Below are 14,305 nucleotides of genomic sequence, written 5' to 3'. Positions count from 1 at the left end.
AAAACTGCTTGAGAATGTAAAGAAAATTATGCTGGGAGCTGAATGGCTCCGTTCGGGGGAGTCTCCGCTATCGGGAAGCTTTTAGTCAATGTAAGTGACGCGTTGAATAATCGGTTTTGGGTAACCGAAGCGCCATTAAACCGGACGCTATGCTCCACCCGGAATCTCTGGACCGACTTTGGCATCCAACCGGTTTCCCGTTGAAGTGAAAAAGTGCCTCGGACTATCTAGGTGAGATATTAGAGTTGGGCACGCAATAAACTTCCACGGGTCGTCGGTTTTCGGGAAAGCTTAGTATAAATATCTTTTAATCATAAATAGCTTTTGGAGATTTGAACGCTCAGGTTGGCCAAGAGGAGGTGTTTAGACCGACTATTGGAAAGTTCGGCGCTCACCGGTAGACGAACGAAAACTGTCTCCGACTAATTGATTTTGGCACCTTCAAAAATATGGCCATTCACAGCACCTAGTTCCTACACAGCCTTTGTATCGGTACATCTGGATATCACCATTGCAGATAGAATCGCAAATCGACCCAAGGATGTTAATGATCATTCAGTAATTTGCGTTCGATCATTTAGAAGTTTGTCAATAACACAGTCCAGAAGTTGACTTTCAAAATATGTTGTATGGTGGACCTCTAGTGCGAAAGTTTTTCTACAACTCTGCCTAATGGTTCGTTGTTTGAATTCCACTAGTAACGGTGTTATAGCTATAGTTTCAGTAACTTAGACTAAAGGATAACAAAATTCCAATCATTTAGTTTAAGTTACTGCAACCATACAACATATTTTGAAATTCAGCTTCTGGAATGTGTTATTGACAAACTACTAAATGATCGAACGCAAATTGCAAATTGTTCTGATTGATGGACGTCTTCTCTGACATTATCGATGTTAGGACATATCGTGGCGCTAACATCGACTCTGACCACTATCTGGTGATGGTTACTCTGTGCCCAAAACAATCCGTCATCAACAATGTTCGGTACCGACGACCACCGCGGTGCGAACTAGAACGAATGAAGCAATCTGATGTTGCCACTGCATATGTGCAGCATCTCGAGGCAGCGTTGCCGGAAGAGGGCGAGCTCGATGGGGCCCCTCTAGAGAACTGCTGGAATACAGTTAAAGCAACCATTACGACGCAGCGGAGAACAACGTCGGGTATGTGTGACGCAGTCGATGGAACGATTACCCGACAGAACATGGAACGTTATAGACGGAAGCGGAGACAGCAGACCCGGAGAAGAAACGCTGTCTGGAAGAAGCAGAGTGCGAGTAGATGGAACAGCTGTGTCGTTGTCAAGAAACAAGCAAATTCTATCAGAAGCTCAACGCATCCCGCAAAGGCTTCGTTCCGCGAGCCGAGATGTGCATGGGAGCATCTTGACGGAAAAACGTGTGGTGATCGAAAGATGGAAGCAGCACTACGAAGAACATTATATGGCGCTGAGAGTACATGCAGCGAAAGTCAAGGCAGCGGAGGAGATGACTACGTCAGTTCAGCGGACGATGGAAGCCAACCAGCCCCCACCTTGAGGGAAGTTAAGGATGCCATCCAACAGCTAAAGACCAATAAAGCAGCTGGTAAGGTTGGTATCGGAGCTGAGCTCATCAAGATGGGCCTGGAAAAAACTGGCCACTTGCCTACACTAACTGATAGTCAGAATCTAGGAAACTGAGCAGCTACCGAAGGTGTGGAAGGAAGGAGTTATATGCCCAATCTACAAGAAAGGGGACAAGCTGGACTGAGGGAACTTTCGAGCTATCACCATCCTTAATGCCACCTACAAAGTGATATCCCAGATCATCTTTCGTCGTCTGTCACTATAAGTAAATGAGTTCGTGGGAAGTTATCAAGCCGGATTCGTTGACGGCCGCTCGCAAGCGGTCCAGATATTTACTGTGCGGCAAATCCTCCAAAAATACCGTGACTACCAGGTCCCAACATCTGTTTATCGATTCCAAGGCGGCATACGACAGTACTGATCAAAGACTGATCAAAGCAACGGTGGATGGTGTGCAAAATTGTGTAAAGATTTCGGGCGAACACTCCAGTTCGTTCGAATTGCGCCGAGGACTAAGACAAGATGATGTACTTTCGTGCCTGTTGGTCAACATTGCGCTAGAAGGTGTCATGCGGAGATTTTCAACAGATCCAGTCAATTTACTTGTTTCGCGGATGACATGGACATTGTCGGCCGAACATTTGTATACAAGCCGATCGGACTGCACCTTTGAGTTTTTAGTAACTTTTTATTTCCCGTTATCGTTTATAGCCATTTTGACTCTTTTTTGTATAAATCCGCCCTATTGTACTTCCGAAAACACGGAGGCATTCCGATCACGAGGCCTAACGAGATTGGATTCGTTATTCCTTTCCTTTTCCGTTTGAAGCGTAACTTACGCCTTTCTTGGAAACCATTGTAATCGGACAGTCAGTCGAGGTCCAGAATCAGATTTAACGATTTACAGCAACAGATAGTACGTCCCGGATTGTTGCTTCCACACAGAGGCTTTGAATGCAAGCTAAAACAAGGGCGAATGGCTGAACGAACGGTTTCCATGGGCATCTCCTCCACCATCGGCCGACAGAGGGATTATGGCCCGGTGTAAAAGCAAATGTTTTACGATTTCATTATTAATTCATTCAGGTATGGCTGGCGATTTACGCGCTTTGGCGGACTTTGTAGCGGGTGGCGCCTGCATGGTTGGTGTTGGAAGTGCGGGTCGAAATAAAAGCTTGTTATTGTTAGCAGCCGCTTTTGGGACGGGAATACCTGTTGAGATTACATCCGAAATGGGATGGCTATTCGGGTTGTGTTTGTTGTTCATATGTTATGTTCTGTGTTACAGATCAGTTTCAATATTATCGTTATTTGTTATGTCCTACATATTACAAACAATCATCAAGTAATCCAATAAACCTACGATGAACATAATCTGTCGAAGTTGAGATACACTCCCGGCCAAAATTTTGGGTTCACCTTATAAAATATATGACAAAGTTTTTACACATATTTCTTCAGTCCTATGTCCGATTTGTGATCTTCACGACTTATTCGAAAGCCAATGAGTAGATCTTGAACTTGAAGATATTTGACAGAACACATTCTTCTTGGAAATCATGTTAAAATTTGGAACAAAGTTGCACTTTTTGTTCAAAATTACCGCCGTCGGGGGTGACAATGGGTCTGGGGGTGAGAATGGGTCAGCGCTCTCACCGGCAGCCGGTAGGTCGGATAGCAAAATCGTTCAAAAAGGTCTCTTTTATTTTAGTCCTTTTGCCCTCAGATACATTCAATCTATTCTATAAGCATTCTAAGTAGTTGCAACATTGACCCATTCTCACCCCAATTTGAAGCATATGAAAGCCAATGAGTTTAACTTACTACTTAGATATAAATTTGTTTAGTTAGTTAAGCCAATAGAGGGAAATTTTCCTCCAAATATATGAAAAAATAACTCTTATTTACCTACTAATAAAATGTTCGCAAATAATTGTAATACAAGTGTTGCATCACATACCATGCAATAAATTAAGACTTATTGTGCTTCCTTACATGAGCTAAAAATGCGCAAAAATGTATGAGTTATTACCAAATTAATTTTCACATTCCAAGAGGTGACCCAAACTTTTGGCCTATGTGAGTCATACGCGTTTCTCACTATTTCAGTTAATTCATAACAAATCACCACAACTTATTGCCGGGAGTGAAGGTATTGTTTTTTTTGCTAGGTTTTCATTAGTCAACTATGCCATAATTCGTTAACACAGCAATAGGCTTATCACAATACAATAAAAAAAACACTCGGAACTATTAGACGGGCTATTTAGTGCGTACACTCAGTGAAAACAAATTTGCTTATTGATTTTACTCCATCTATACGATTTTAAAGTCTTAACTAAGTTGCACCTAATAAAGGGATATTTGAATTTTCTAAATATCATGTCTAACTGTCAAAAAATTTGCACGCAAGAGACGCAGGAGCGCGCGTACAGAAAATACACTGGACTGGAGTGTTTTCACTGAAGTGTATTTTCCGCGCGCACTCTCCTGTGGTTTTGGCGTGCAATTTTTTGTCAGTTTGACATGACATATATTCCTTTATTAGTTGCACTTACTTAGTTAAGCTTATAAAATCATTTGGATGGAGTAAAATCAAAGAGCAGAATTTTCGCTCTGAGTGTAGGACAACACTGCTCGGTTTTCATTCGAAACAGACTTGAACTAGATTCTAATTTTCAGATTATTTTCGCTTGTTTAGTTTCACTCGACATATACACTTTGGGCTGTGACTTATTCACTGAAAATGTTCTGTTGTTTGAATCATTATAAAAAAAACTGAAAATTCTACCTATATTGTAATTAAAACCACAACACTTTAATCATGACAATGACACAAATTCACATCATCTTCTCGAAATTCTAGCATTAAAACGTGCACAGGTCAATGGAACACCACTGTCGCCAGTTAAATTCACTTCGATTTCCACCGGTAGATTAATGGCAGGAATATCCAACACGTCAATATAAACGGAATAGTTGAATGCTTTTCCGGCAACGATTGGACAGCCACCACTGATGCTTCCATTGCAAGCGTTGACCAGCCCACGGGGCGTTTTGAAGCCCAAGTCTCCGCCATTCCGGGAACGGGCAATGAGTTTTGTTGTGGCCGTTTTGCTGTTGAAGCGACCGATGAGGCCAACACCGACGGAGTACAGCGATTTTTTAGCAACCAGCACACAGTCGTTTCCGATGCAGTCGTTCACTGTTAAACTTTTTGGTAGAGGAGCGTTGTTTGGGCCTGCGATGCAATCGAATTTTAGAATTATCGCCAGAATGGTCATTAGCTTCAAAGAAACTTACATGGTCGGAAGCTAACTCCGGCCAAGGTGATGGCTGGCACCAGAGCAACGATCAACAAAAACTTGAACATTTCTACTAACTTGCTTTAGACTTTCCTAAATTGTGAATGTAGTGATCACAGTGTGCATCCAATTTATATCCTCAGCAACACAGCTGAGCTGCTTATCAGTTGCAGCTCAGCATCCCAAACGCATAGATAAAAAAAATCAGAAGACTCTTGGTCTTCTGTCCCTAATCATTTCTTGGGTATTTTAGATTTGGTAATGCTGATGGGGCCCTCCTAAGCCGTGTGGTAAGACGCGCGGCTACAAAGCAAGACCATGCTGAGGGTGGCTGGCTTCGATTTCCGGCGCCGGTCTAGACAATTTTCGGTTTGGAAATTGTCTCGATTTCCCTGGGCATAAAAGTATCATCGTGTTAGCCTCATGATATACGAATGCAAAAATGGTAACTTGGCATAGAAACCTCGCAGTTTATAACTGTGGAAGTGCTTAATGAACACTAAGCTGTGAGGCGGCTCTGCCCCAGTGTGGGGATGTAATGCCAATAAGAAGAGGAATTATGCTGATGTATGTTTCATGTTCAGATAAGAGCATTCTTATTTGCATTTGGGATAACGCAGTCTATTTTTACGCTCACGTTTCTGTGCGTACGCTGAAAACTGCACGTAGTCATTTTTGGATCTGGGTCAGATTGATAACGTAGGTGGGTCAACGGAGTATCTTGACATGGATGCTGGGTCATTAGGCCGAATGGTAATTATGCTGAATGGCCATTAGGCCGAATGATAAGTGAGTAGTGCGAAGTAAGTAGTATGAAATGGGTAATGAGAAGTGGGAAGTGGGAGGCTAGACGTGAGAAGTGAGAAATAAGAAGTGAGAAGTAAGTAGGGAGAAGTGCAAAGTGAAATGAAAATTGAGTAGTGATAAGTGAAAAGTGAGAAGAGGGAAGTAAGAAGTGAGAAGTGAGAAATGAGAAGTTATAAGAGAGAAGTGAGTAGTGAGAAGTGAGAAGGAAGATGTGATGAAGAAAAAGTAAAAAAGAAAAAAGAAAGAAGGAATAAAGAGGAAATAAGATGGACAAAAGAATAAGTGGGAAAGAATAATAAAAATTAAGGGAGAAGAAAGGAGGAAGAAGGGAGAAGGATCAAAGAAAAAGGGATAAACAAAAGAAGAAAGAACACGAACGAAGAAAGAAGAAAGAATGAAGAAGGAGTAAGGAAGAAAGAAGAAGGAAAGAAAGCAGAAGGAAAAAGGGATAAGGGAAAAGAAACAAAGAAAAAGAAATAGAGAAAAAACAGAATGGTGAACTGATTTCTCACTTATCATTTGTTACTTTTTGCTTCTTACTTCTCATTCGGCCTAATGACAATTCGGCCTAATGGCCTGATACCCTTGGCATGTATAGCGAATTGTTCGTTATAGGGTACCGAGAGGTCAGCATTTCGTTTGAAAGTACACAAGTTGGTTTAATGATATAGTTACTGCATGAGAAATATTTCACAGACATTTGTTTAAAGCAAAGTACCGTTTTAGGAGAACTCTCATATACCATTCTTTGGGTTTTAATCCTAATAAGCCCCAACAAGAGAAAGTCTCCAGTCAGCCTTGTGGGCAAATGTGTAGGTTTGCCAACCCGAAGATAAGCAGCATTTCGACTTTTCGTTTCGATGAGTCCAAAGCAAGCGCTTTTCGTTGTTTATGGTGAGAAGCTTCTATAACCCATCCTTCTTCTCTCTGGAGCTAGTGTTTGAGCGTGCTTACAGCGGCTCACTAGGAGTTAACTAGTTTATTATCTGGAAAATAAGCACCTTAAGTGAAAAAAATATTTGGTAGGCGTAGTTTTTGGTAGTTTTTCGTGAAAAGTTCTTACTGTTGAGAAAACCCGCATTAGATGTCTTTCGCCATACAAACTTCAGGTAGTTAACTCATGCTGGGCATTTTTACATATACGATAGCGCCTGGATGCTGACAGCGGCGGGTAGGAAACCAACCACTGTATGTGATTCATTGACTATCCAATGTCACACCAAGATCTCCAACCTTCTCTACACGCTCCAGATGATGCCCACTTATGCTGTATTCGAATAGAATAGAAGATTTGCGCCAACTGTATAGACCGTATATAGCACTTCATTTCATTTATTTAGTCTACATCTAAACAGATAACACTGAATCAACAATTTGACGCCACAATACACGGTTCGAGGCCGCATCTCTCCATCCTCGAATACGCCCCACGCTCGTCAAGTCGTTCTGCACCTGGTCTGCCCATCTCGCTCGCTGCGCTCCACGTCGTCTCGTCCCTGCCGGATCGGAATCGAACACCATCTTTGCAGGGTTGCTGTCAGGCATTCTTGCAACATGTCCTGCCCATCGTACCCTTCCGGCTTTAGCTACCTTCTGGATACTGGGTTCGCCGTAGAGCTGGGCGAGCTCATGGTTCATTCTTCGCCGCCACACACCGTCTTCATGCACACCGCCAAAGATGGTCCTAAGCACCCGTCTCTCGAATACTCCGAGTGCTTGCAAGTCCTCCTCGAGCATTGTCCATGTTTCATATCCGTAGAGAACAACTTGTCTTATTAACGTCTTGTACATGACACATTTGGTGCGGTGGCGAATCTTTTTTGACCGCAGTTTCTTCTGGAGCCCGTAGTAGGTCCGACTTCTACAGATGATGCGCCTTCGTATTTCACGACTGACATTGTTATCAGCCGTTAGCAAGGATCCGAGGTAGACGAATTCCTCGACCACCTCGAAGGTATCCCCGTCCATCGTAACACTGCTTCCCAGGCGGGCCCTGTCGCGCTCGGTTCCGCCCACAAGCATGTACTTTGTCTTTGACGCATTCACCACCACTCCAACTTTTGTTGCTTCATGTTTCAGGCGGGTGTACAGTTCTGCCACCTTTGCAAATGTTCGGCCGACAATGTCCATGTCATCCGCAAAATAAATAAATTGACTGGATCTGTTGAAAATCGTACCCCGGCTGTTACACCCGGCTCTCCGCATGACACCTTCTAGCGCAATGTTGAACAACAAGCACGAGAGTCCATCACCTTGTCTTAGTCCTCGGCGCGATTTGAACGAACTGGAGTGTTCGCCCGAAATCTTCACACAGTGCTGTATACACCATCCACCGTTGCTTTGATCAGTCTGGTAAGTTTCCCAGGGAAGCTGTTCTCGTCCATAATTTTCCATAGCTCTACGTGGTCTATACTGTCGTATGCCGCCTTGAAATCAACGAACAGATGGTGCGTTGGGATCTGGTATTCACGGCATTTTTGAAGGATTTGCCGTACAGCAAAGATCTGGTCCGTTGTCGAGCGGCCGTCAACGAAGCCGGCTTGATAACTTCCCACAAACTCATTCACTAAAGGTGACAGACGACGGAAGATGATCTGGGATATCACTTTGTAGGCGGCATTGAGGATGGTGATCGCTCGAAAGTTCTCACACTCCAGCTTGTCACCTTTCTTGTAGATGGGGCATATAACCCCTTCCTTCCACTCCTCCGGTAGCTGTTCAGTTTCCCAGATTCTGACTATCAATTTGTGCAGGCAAGTGGCCAGCTTTTCCGGGCCCATCTTGATGAGCTCAGCTCCGATACCATCCTTTCCAGCTGCTTTATTGGTCTTTAGCTGTTGGATGGCATCCTTAACTTCCCTCAAGGTGGGGGCTGGTTGGCTTCCATCGTCCGCTGAAGTGACGTAGTCATCTCCTCTGCTGCCTTGACTTTCACTGCCCGTACTCTCAGTGCCATTCAAATGTATTCGTAGTGCTGGTTCCACCTTTCGATCACCACATGTTCGTCCGTCAAGATGCTCCCATCCTTATCCCGGCACATTTCGGCTCGCGGTAGCTCCTGGTAGAACTTGCGTGTTTCTTGAGAACGGCACAGCTGTTCCAGTGTTCCATCTCCTCGCACTCCGCTTCTTACAGGCGGCGTTTCTTCTTCTGTCTCCGCTTCCGTCTATAACGTTCTACGTTCTGCCGGGTACCTTGCTGAAGCGCGACCGCCCGCTCTGCGTCCTTCTCCTCCAGAATCTGTCTGCACTCTTCGTCGAACCAATCGTTCCGTCGACTTCGTCCCATATATCCGACGTTGTTCTCCGCTGCGTCGTTAATGGCTGCTTTGACTGTATTCCAGCAGTCCTCAAGAGGGGCCCTATCGAGCTCACCCTCTTACGGCAACGCTGCCTCGAGATGCTGCGCATATGCAGTGGCGACATCAGGTTGCTTCAGTCACTCTAGGTCGTACCGCGGCGATCGTCGGTACCGAACATTGTTGATGACGGATAGTTTTGGGCGCAGTTTAACCATCACCAGATAGTGGTCAGAGTCGATGTTAGCGCCACGATATGTCCTAACGTCGATAATGCCGGAGAAGTGCCGTCCATCAATCAGAACATGGTCGACTGCATTGGTGATCTCCAGGTGTACCGATACGGGAGGCTGTGTTGGAAGTAGCTGCGAATGGCCATATTCTTGAAAGCGGCGAAATCAATTAGTCGTAGGCCGTTTTCGTTCATCAGTCGGTGAGCGCTGAACTTCCCAATAATCGGTCTAAACTTCTCCTCTTGGCCAACCTGAGCGTACAAAACTCCTATGATGATTTTGACGTCGTGGCTTGGGTAGCTGTCGTAGAAATGTTCCAGCTGCGAGTTGAATGCGTCCTTATCATCATCAGTGCTTCCGGAGTGTGTACTATGGACGTTGATTATGCCGGCCTTTGATCCTCAACCTGCACATTCTTTCATTAATCGGCCACCACACGATCACGCGCCTTTGCATATCGCCCATCACTATGAAAGCTGTTCCCAGCTCGTGTGTGTTGCCGCAGCTCTGGTAGATGGTATGATTACCTCTAAACGTTCGCACCATTGATCCCTTCCAACAAACCTCCTGCAGCGCTACGATGCCGAATCCACGGTCCTTGAGCACATCGGCGAGTATGCGTGTGCTCTCGATGAAGTTGAGAGATTTGCAGTTCCACGAACCAAGTTTCCAATCGCTAGTTTCTTTTCGTCGCAGTGGTCTTTGCCGATGGTTCCGGTCCGTACTCTCTTGTTGATTGTTCGTTGCATGAGTTTTTTTGGCTGGCTTGCAGGGCCTGACACCAAACCCCCTAAATTTCCGGAGGACCATTCCTCCTTATTTCCGGTGGACCATGGTGCACAGTTTCACTTAGAGTCCCTCGCTGGCACTCGGACGATGATCAGCCGCCCCTAACATGGAGAACAGACGCTCAGTAAGATTTGCACCTCCGGAGAGCTTTCCAACGGCGATCGGACCACAAGAAACTAACCTTAAATGCATGTTAAAATAAAATTTTATTTTTCGGTAATTTTTAATTTAATTAACAATTTTATCAACCAATTAAAATTTTCAAATCAACTATCTGAGGATTTTTTTTACGAGTTGTGTCTTAACTTCATTTTTTACGCCTACTGGGACCATTCTTATCGCAAAATATAACAGTTGCTCGAAGCACAAAAACTTGATCGAAGAGAGGGATAAGGGAAAATCCATTAATTACGTAACGCAAAAATTGGGCATTTTCAAACCAGCCACAACCCTTTCCCCTCCCCCCTTTGTCACACTTTTTGTATGAAACATCTGAAAATTGACAAACCCCCTTCCCCCTCTAAGCGTTACGTAATTTGTGGACGCTTCATAATGAATACAATTTATTATCTGCAATAACAATACCTATTTATGCAAAGTAGCAAATTTTCCAGGGGGGGCTAGCAAGATCCTAGGTGGGGCTAAAGCACCCTCTAGCCCCTCTGTAGTTATGCCAATGGTTTTAACGTCTATAATGCTTGGTAAATGAGTACAATGGGCTTCGTGCAAATATTTATGAAGATTTTAAAGAAAAAGCTTAGAAATTCTCGAGACAGAGTGAAAGAGGAAGTTCCAGAACAAGTCAAGTCTTTGAAAAGATTTGCAAAACTGTACATCATAGAAACAAAACAAAACAAGTAATAGTATGTAACCACCAGGGGTCTGCGAAGCGGCCATGTTTTCGATGCCAGCATCAAAATCATCGATTAATTTAATACGAAGGCGTAATAATAGTCGTCGAAAACCTGCCATTGAAAATATGCTTTAAATATCATGCAATTTTGGTGAAGTAGAGCTCTTGGTGCAGATCGAGATATGAAAATTTATTAAAGGCATCAATGTTCTGTAAAATAATTGGAAAAAATCAACTCGGAATAGGGGTTCGTTTACAAAATAGAATTGTCAGTGGGAAAAATATGAAAGATTGAAATTCTTAAAGTAGTAGGTAATACTTTTGCAATACTTTTATGAATGGTTCCATATTTTTAGCGGGTAGTTTTTGAGGGAAAACCAAATTTTGCCATATTTGATATTGAGATTAAAGAAATGTAAATCACACTTTTTCAAGTAACTTCTACGCTTAGTCATTGCGTTTCCAAATCTCGAAACTTACATCAAAGTGATTCAAATTTTGATTGAAATTCAAATTAACAATATCAATCATGATCATTTTCATATAACTCTCCTTACAAAATTCAGAACACTGCGCAATAGGAACTGTTTTCAGCTCAGGAAATGTTTACTTTGATTATATTTGAATAGTTTATGGGCCACTTTATGGTACGCTCTTTCACATAAGTGGCGATGTCCACATCATTTTTTATGTAATCTTCAAATGATCTGCGCACAATCAATAATGTGCAACCAAATAAGCTAAACATTTAGGAGGATTACGAAAATGGCAACTGCAAACGGGAGCTTAAAATTCAAAGTTCAATTCACTCTAAGCTACATGCTTAGACAGCACACTGCCTACAAACATTTACTTCGAGTTATCTGTTTTAAACAATCAGTTCATTACCTCCTTGTTACCTTGGCATTACATATCTCAACTGGCACATTGTTCACTCGGTGCAGCCAGTATTCATAAGTAATTCTACAGTTTTTTGATTTCAAGGCTTTAAAGGTCAATAAACTATTCTCATGGAATAATGGAGATCGTAAAAAAATCCAAACTGTAATACTGGGTCAGTGTTCGAGCCCAACAACCTTCAGTATGATACTACTTTTATAGCCACGCACTTCTCCGCTGAACTAGGAAGGCCCTACCATCACATTGGAGTTTTGTTTGTCTTTCATAAAAAAAAAACACCTTGTTGTAATGAGCTGAACAGTAAGAAGGGACAATTACGTAGTAGTGTGTCTTATCTGCCAACACGCCCTAAATGCTTTTCAACTGATAAAGAGATCAGCTGTAAGATGAATTTTGATATAAGCAGGAGATCGGACTCAGATTGCTTCATTCATAATCCAAAACAGTTTACCTCAGTTTGGTAAGATGTTGAAATTCTTCCTGCTTGTCACTCTGATACCAGCCATTTACATGGCAGATATCAACTTCCGACGCTGTAAGTACATTCAAATTCATTTGCAAAGCTAAGCATTAACATTGCAAACCGTTTTACAGGTCCAAATAATGCTCCTGTGCCTCAAACCTTATCGGTGGAGGGCTGCGCCGGAAATAAATGCATCTTAATTCCCGGAAAATCGTTGCACTCCGTGGGCACCGACATCATTGGCCGTATTAACAGCAAGACCGCCACCACCCGCATAATTGCTCGCACGCTGGGCATTGACCTGGGATACAGAGTTCCCCGGGAACTGGTCAACGCTTGCAATGGAAGCATTGTTGGCGGTTGTCCAATCGTTGCCGGCCGGTCGTTCAACTACTCCGTTTACATCGACCGGCTGGAAGTTCCGGCCTTTAATATACCGATCGAAGTGGAGGTGAACCTTACCGGCGATGGTGGTGTTCCGTTGGCTTGTGCGCGTTTCAATGCCAGAATTGGGAGCAAGTGATGCGAGCTTCCGTCCGAGATCGTTTGCTGTTGCCTCTAGTCAGGAGATCAGAAAATCATAAATGTGGATATTTTAGATTTAGACTTTAAAAATGCTGTGAATACTCCAAAATGGATATTAATTTTTTGTACATTAATTCAAAATAAAAACAATTTATTTTAAATGTGGAATATTTGATTAAAATGTAAATAAGGTAAGACGATATAATGCGCCCCACCTGGCCAAAACGCCCCCTTTAGTTTTTAGAAAACAATAACTAACTAAAGATAATAATTAGTTGGTACCTCCAAATATTTGTAAAACCGTCATACTATGTGAATGTGGAAGTATTTTTGTATTACTTAATGAAAATAATAGCAAAATACAAAAAGTTACAGTTTTGATGTAACTTCCAATGTTTGTTTAATCACCATTCTGGAACGACTCTAGCATACTGTACGTATGCATAACTTGCACTGGAACACTCAGTTGGACAACAACTTTTGAAATCCATTTTTCACGACTTTTCAAAAAAGCTTTATTACGTGTTCTCAGTGATATTTTTATATGACTACTCACAGGCAATGTATTTACGACTTTTTGGACTACACAAAGTTTGCATAAATTGCGTTGAAAAGTAAAAAGTTTTCATATGTATTGCCTTAGGGGGGCATATTATACCGTCTTACCCTACGCGCCAATTTTTGCCTTTCTCGCTCATTACCGAAAAGCTACCATTTGTATACGCCGTAATGTAGGCAATTATTCGTGGTACGTAATACGCCGAGGTGAAATCAAGCGATTGTGTCGAAAAAGGCACGATCATCACCACTGGGCAATAAGTTTGGGTTTTTGGAAATTCATTTCTCAAACCTATGTAGGGGTAATGACGGCTTTGGCAGGTTTTGTTCTATGACTGATTATGCTCAAATTTGGCCCAAACATTCTTTGCATATCAAAGAATATTGTGGCCAAATTTCATAACATTCGGTCGACAAAAACCCCCCTGCCAATAATAGAACAAAACCTGCCAAAGCCGTCTGTTCCCCTATTTAAAAACTGTTTGGAATTGGAAAATTGAAAAGTACAAAAGATTTAAAAAACGCAATCCGAAAGAGCTTGAAGAAAAAGCAGGACGCCATCACTTGTTTGTATGTAGATCAAAATTGCAAAGAGTGATCATTTGGCCGGCATGACGCACTCCTCCCATATATCTGTTGTAAAACGCTGTCGCTTCACGACAACTGACATTATTTCTTGTAACATTTTTAGCAGTACGATTGCGTAGTTTATGCGTCGCAGAATGACATTCTTCCCCTCTGGCTTCGTAGTTGTAAATTTACCACAATGAACTTGAACTTCGTACTCCTAACCAACTCCACGCTTACTAAGCTTCAGAAGCTGGTATTGCTTGAACAATAAACGACCAAGAAATTTCACATTCATCTCATCAATAGACTGGTAAACACTGTTGAAATGCATTTTCATTATGACGAATTGAATATAGACGGTTGATTCAAAAGTATATGATTGCTAATGTCGTCCCTGTTCGTGTGACTAACATCTAGGTTGCTTCGACCTGGCA

The 14,305-nt window shown here is 42.6% G+C and overlaps 3 protein-coding genes across 3 annotated transcripts in view; 1 reads left to right on the top strand and 2 right to left on the bottom strand.

The window, feature by feature from the left end:
* The window catches only part of LOC134212443 (uncharacterized), a 437,347-nt gene that overhangs the window by 210,329 nt on the left and 212,713 nt on the right, over positions 1-14,305 (bottom strand). The gene's annotated exons all lie outside the window — the stretch shown is intronic.
* Positions 4,240-4,998, bottom strand: LOC134216571 (uncharacterized). The gene is made up of 2 exons (XM_062695435.1): positions 4,874-4,998; positions 4,240-4,811 (listed from the first exon to the last, which is right to left on the bottom strand). The coding sequence occupies exons 1-2, from the start codon at positions 4,941-4,943 to the stop codon at positions 4,417-4,419; spliced, it is 465 nt and encodes a 154-aa protein (XP_062551419.1). The 5' UTR covers positions 4,944-4,998; the 3' UTR covers positions 4,240-4,416.
* On the top strand, positions 12,139-13,029 carry LOC134216570 (mite group 2 allergen Lep d 2-like). Its single transcript, XM_062695434.1, has 2 exons — positions 12,139-12,290; positions 12,350-13,029. The coding sequence occupies exons 1-2, from the start codon at positions 12,221-12,223 to the stop codon at positions 12,739-12,741; spliced, it is 462 nt and encodes a 153-aa protein (XP_062551418.1). The 5' UTR covers positions 12,139-12,220; the 3' UTR covers positions 12,742-13,029.

This window comes from Armigeres subalbatus, chromosome 2 (assembly GCF_024139115.2).
Source record: "Armigeres subalbatus isolate Guangzhou_Male chromosome 2, GZ_Asu_2, whole genome shotgun sequence".
In the NCBI taxonomy this organism is placed as follows: Eukaryota; Metazoa; Arthropoda; class Insecta; order Diptera; family Culicidae; genus Armigeres; species Armigeres subalbatus.
The sequence above is the reverse complement of the archived record's forward strand: the minus strand, read 5'-3'. Positions and strand labels throughout refer to the sequence as shown.

Coding starts and splice junctions, on each gene's coding strand:
- LOC134216570 (XM_062695434.1), top strand. CDS start 12,221: ATGTTGAAATTCTTCCTGCTTGTCACTCTGATACCAGCCATTTACATG. Junction 12,291..12,349: donor AGATATCAACTTCCGACGCT/GTAAGTACATTC, acceptor ACCGTTTTACAG/GTCCAAATAATGCTCCTGTG.
- LOC134216571 (XM_062695435.1), bottom strand. CDS start 4,943: ATGTTCAAGTTTTTGTTGATCGTTGCTCTGGTGCCAGCCATCACCTTG. Junction 4,812..4,873: donor CGGAGTTAGCTTCCGACCAT/GTAAGTTTCTTT, acceptor ATTGCATCGCAG/GCCCAAACAACGCTCCTCTA.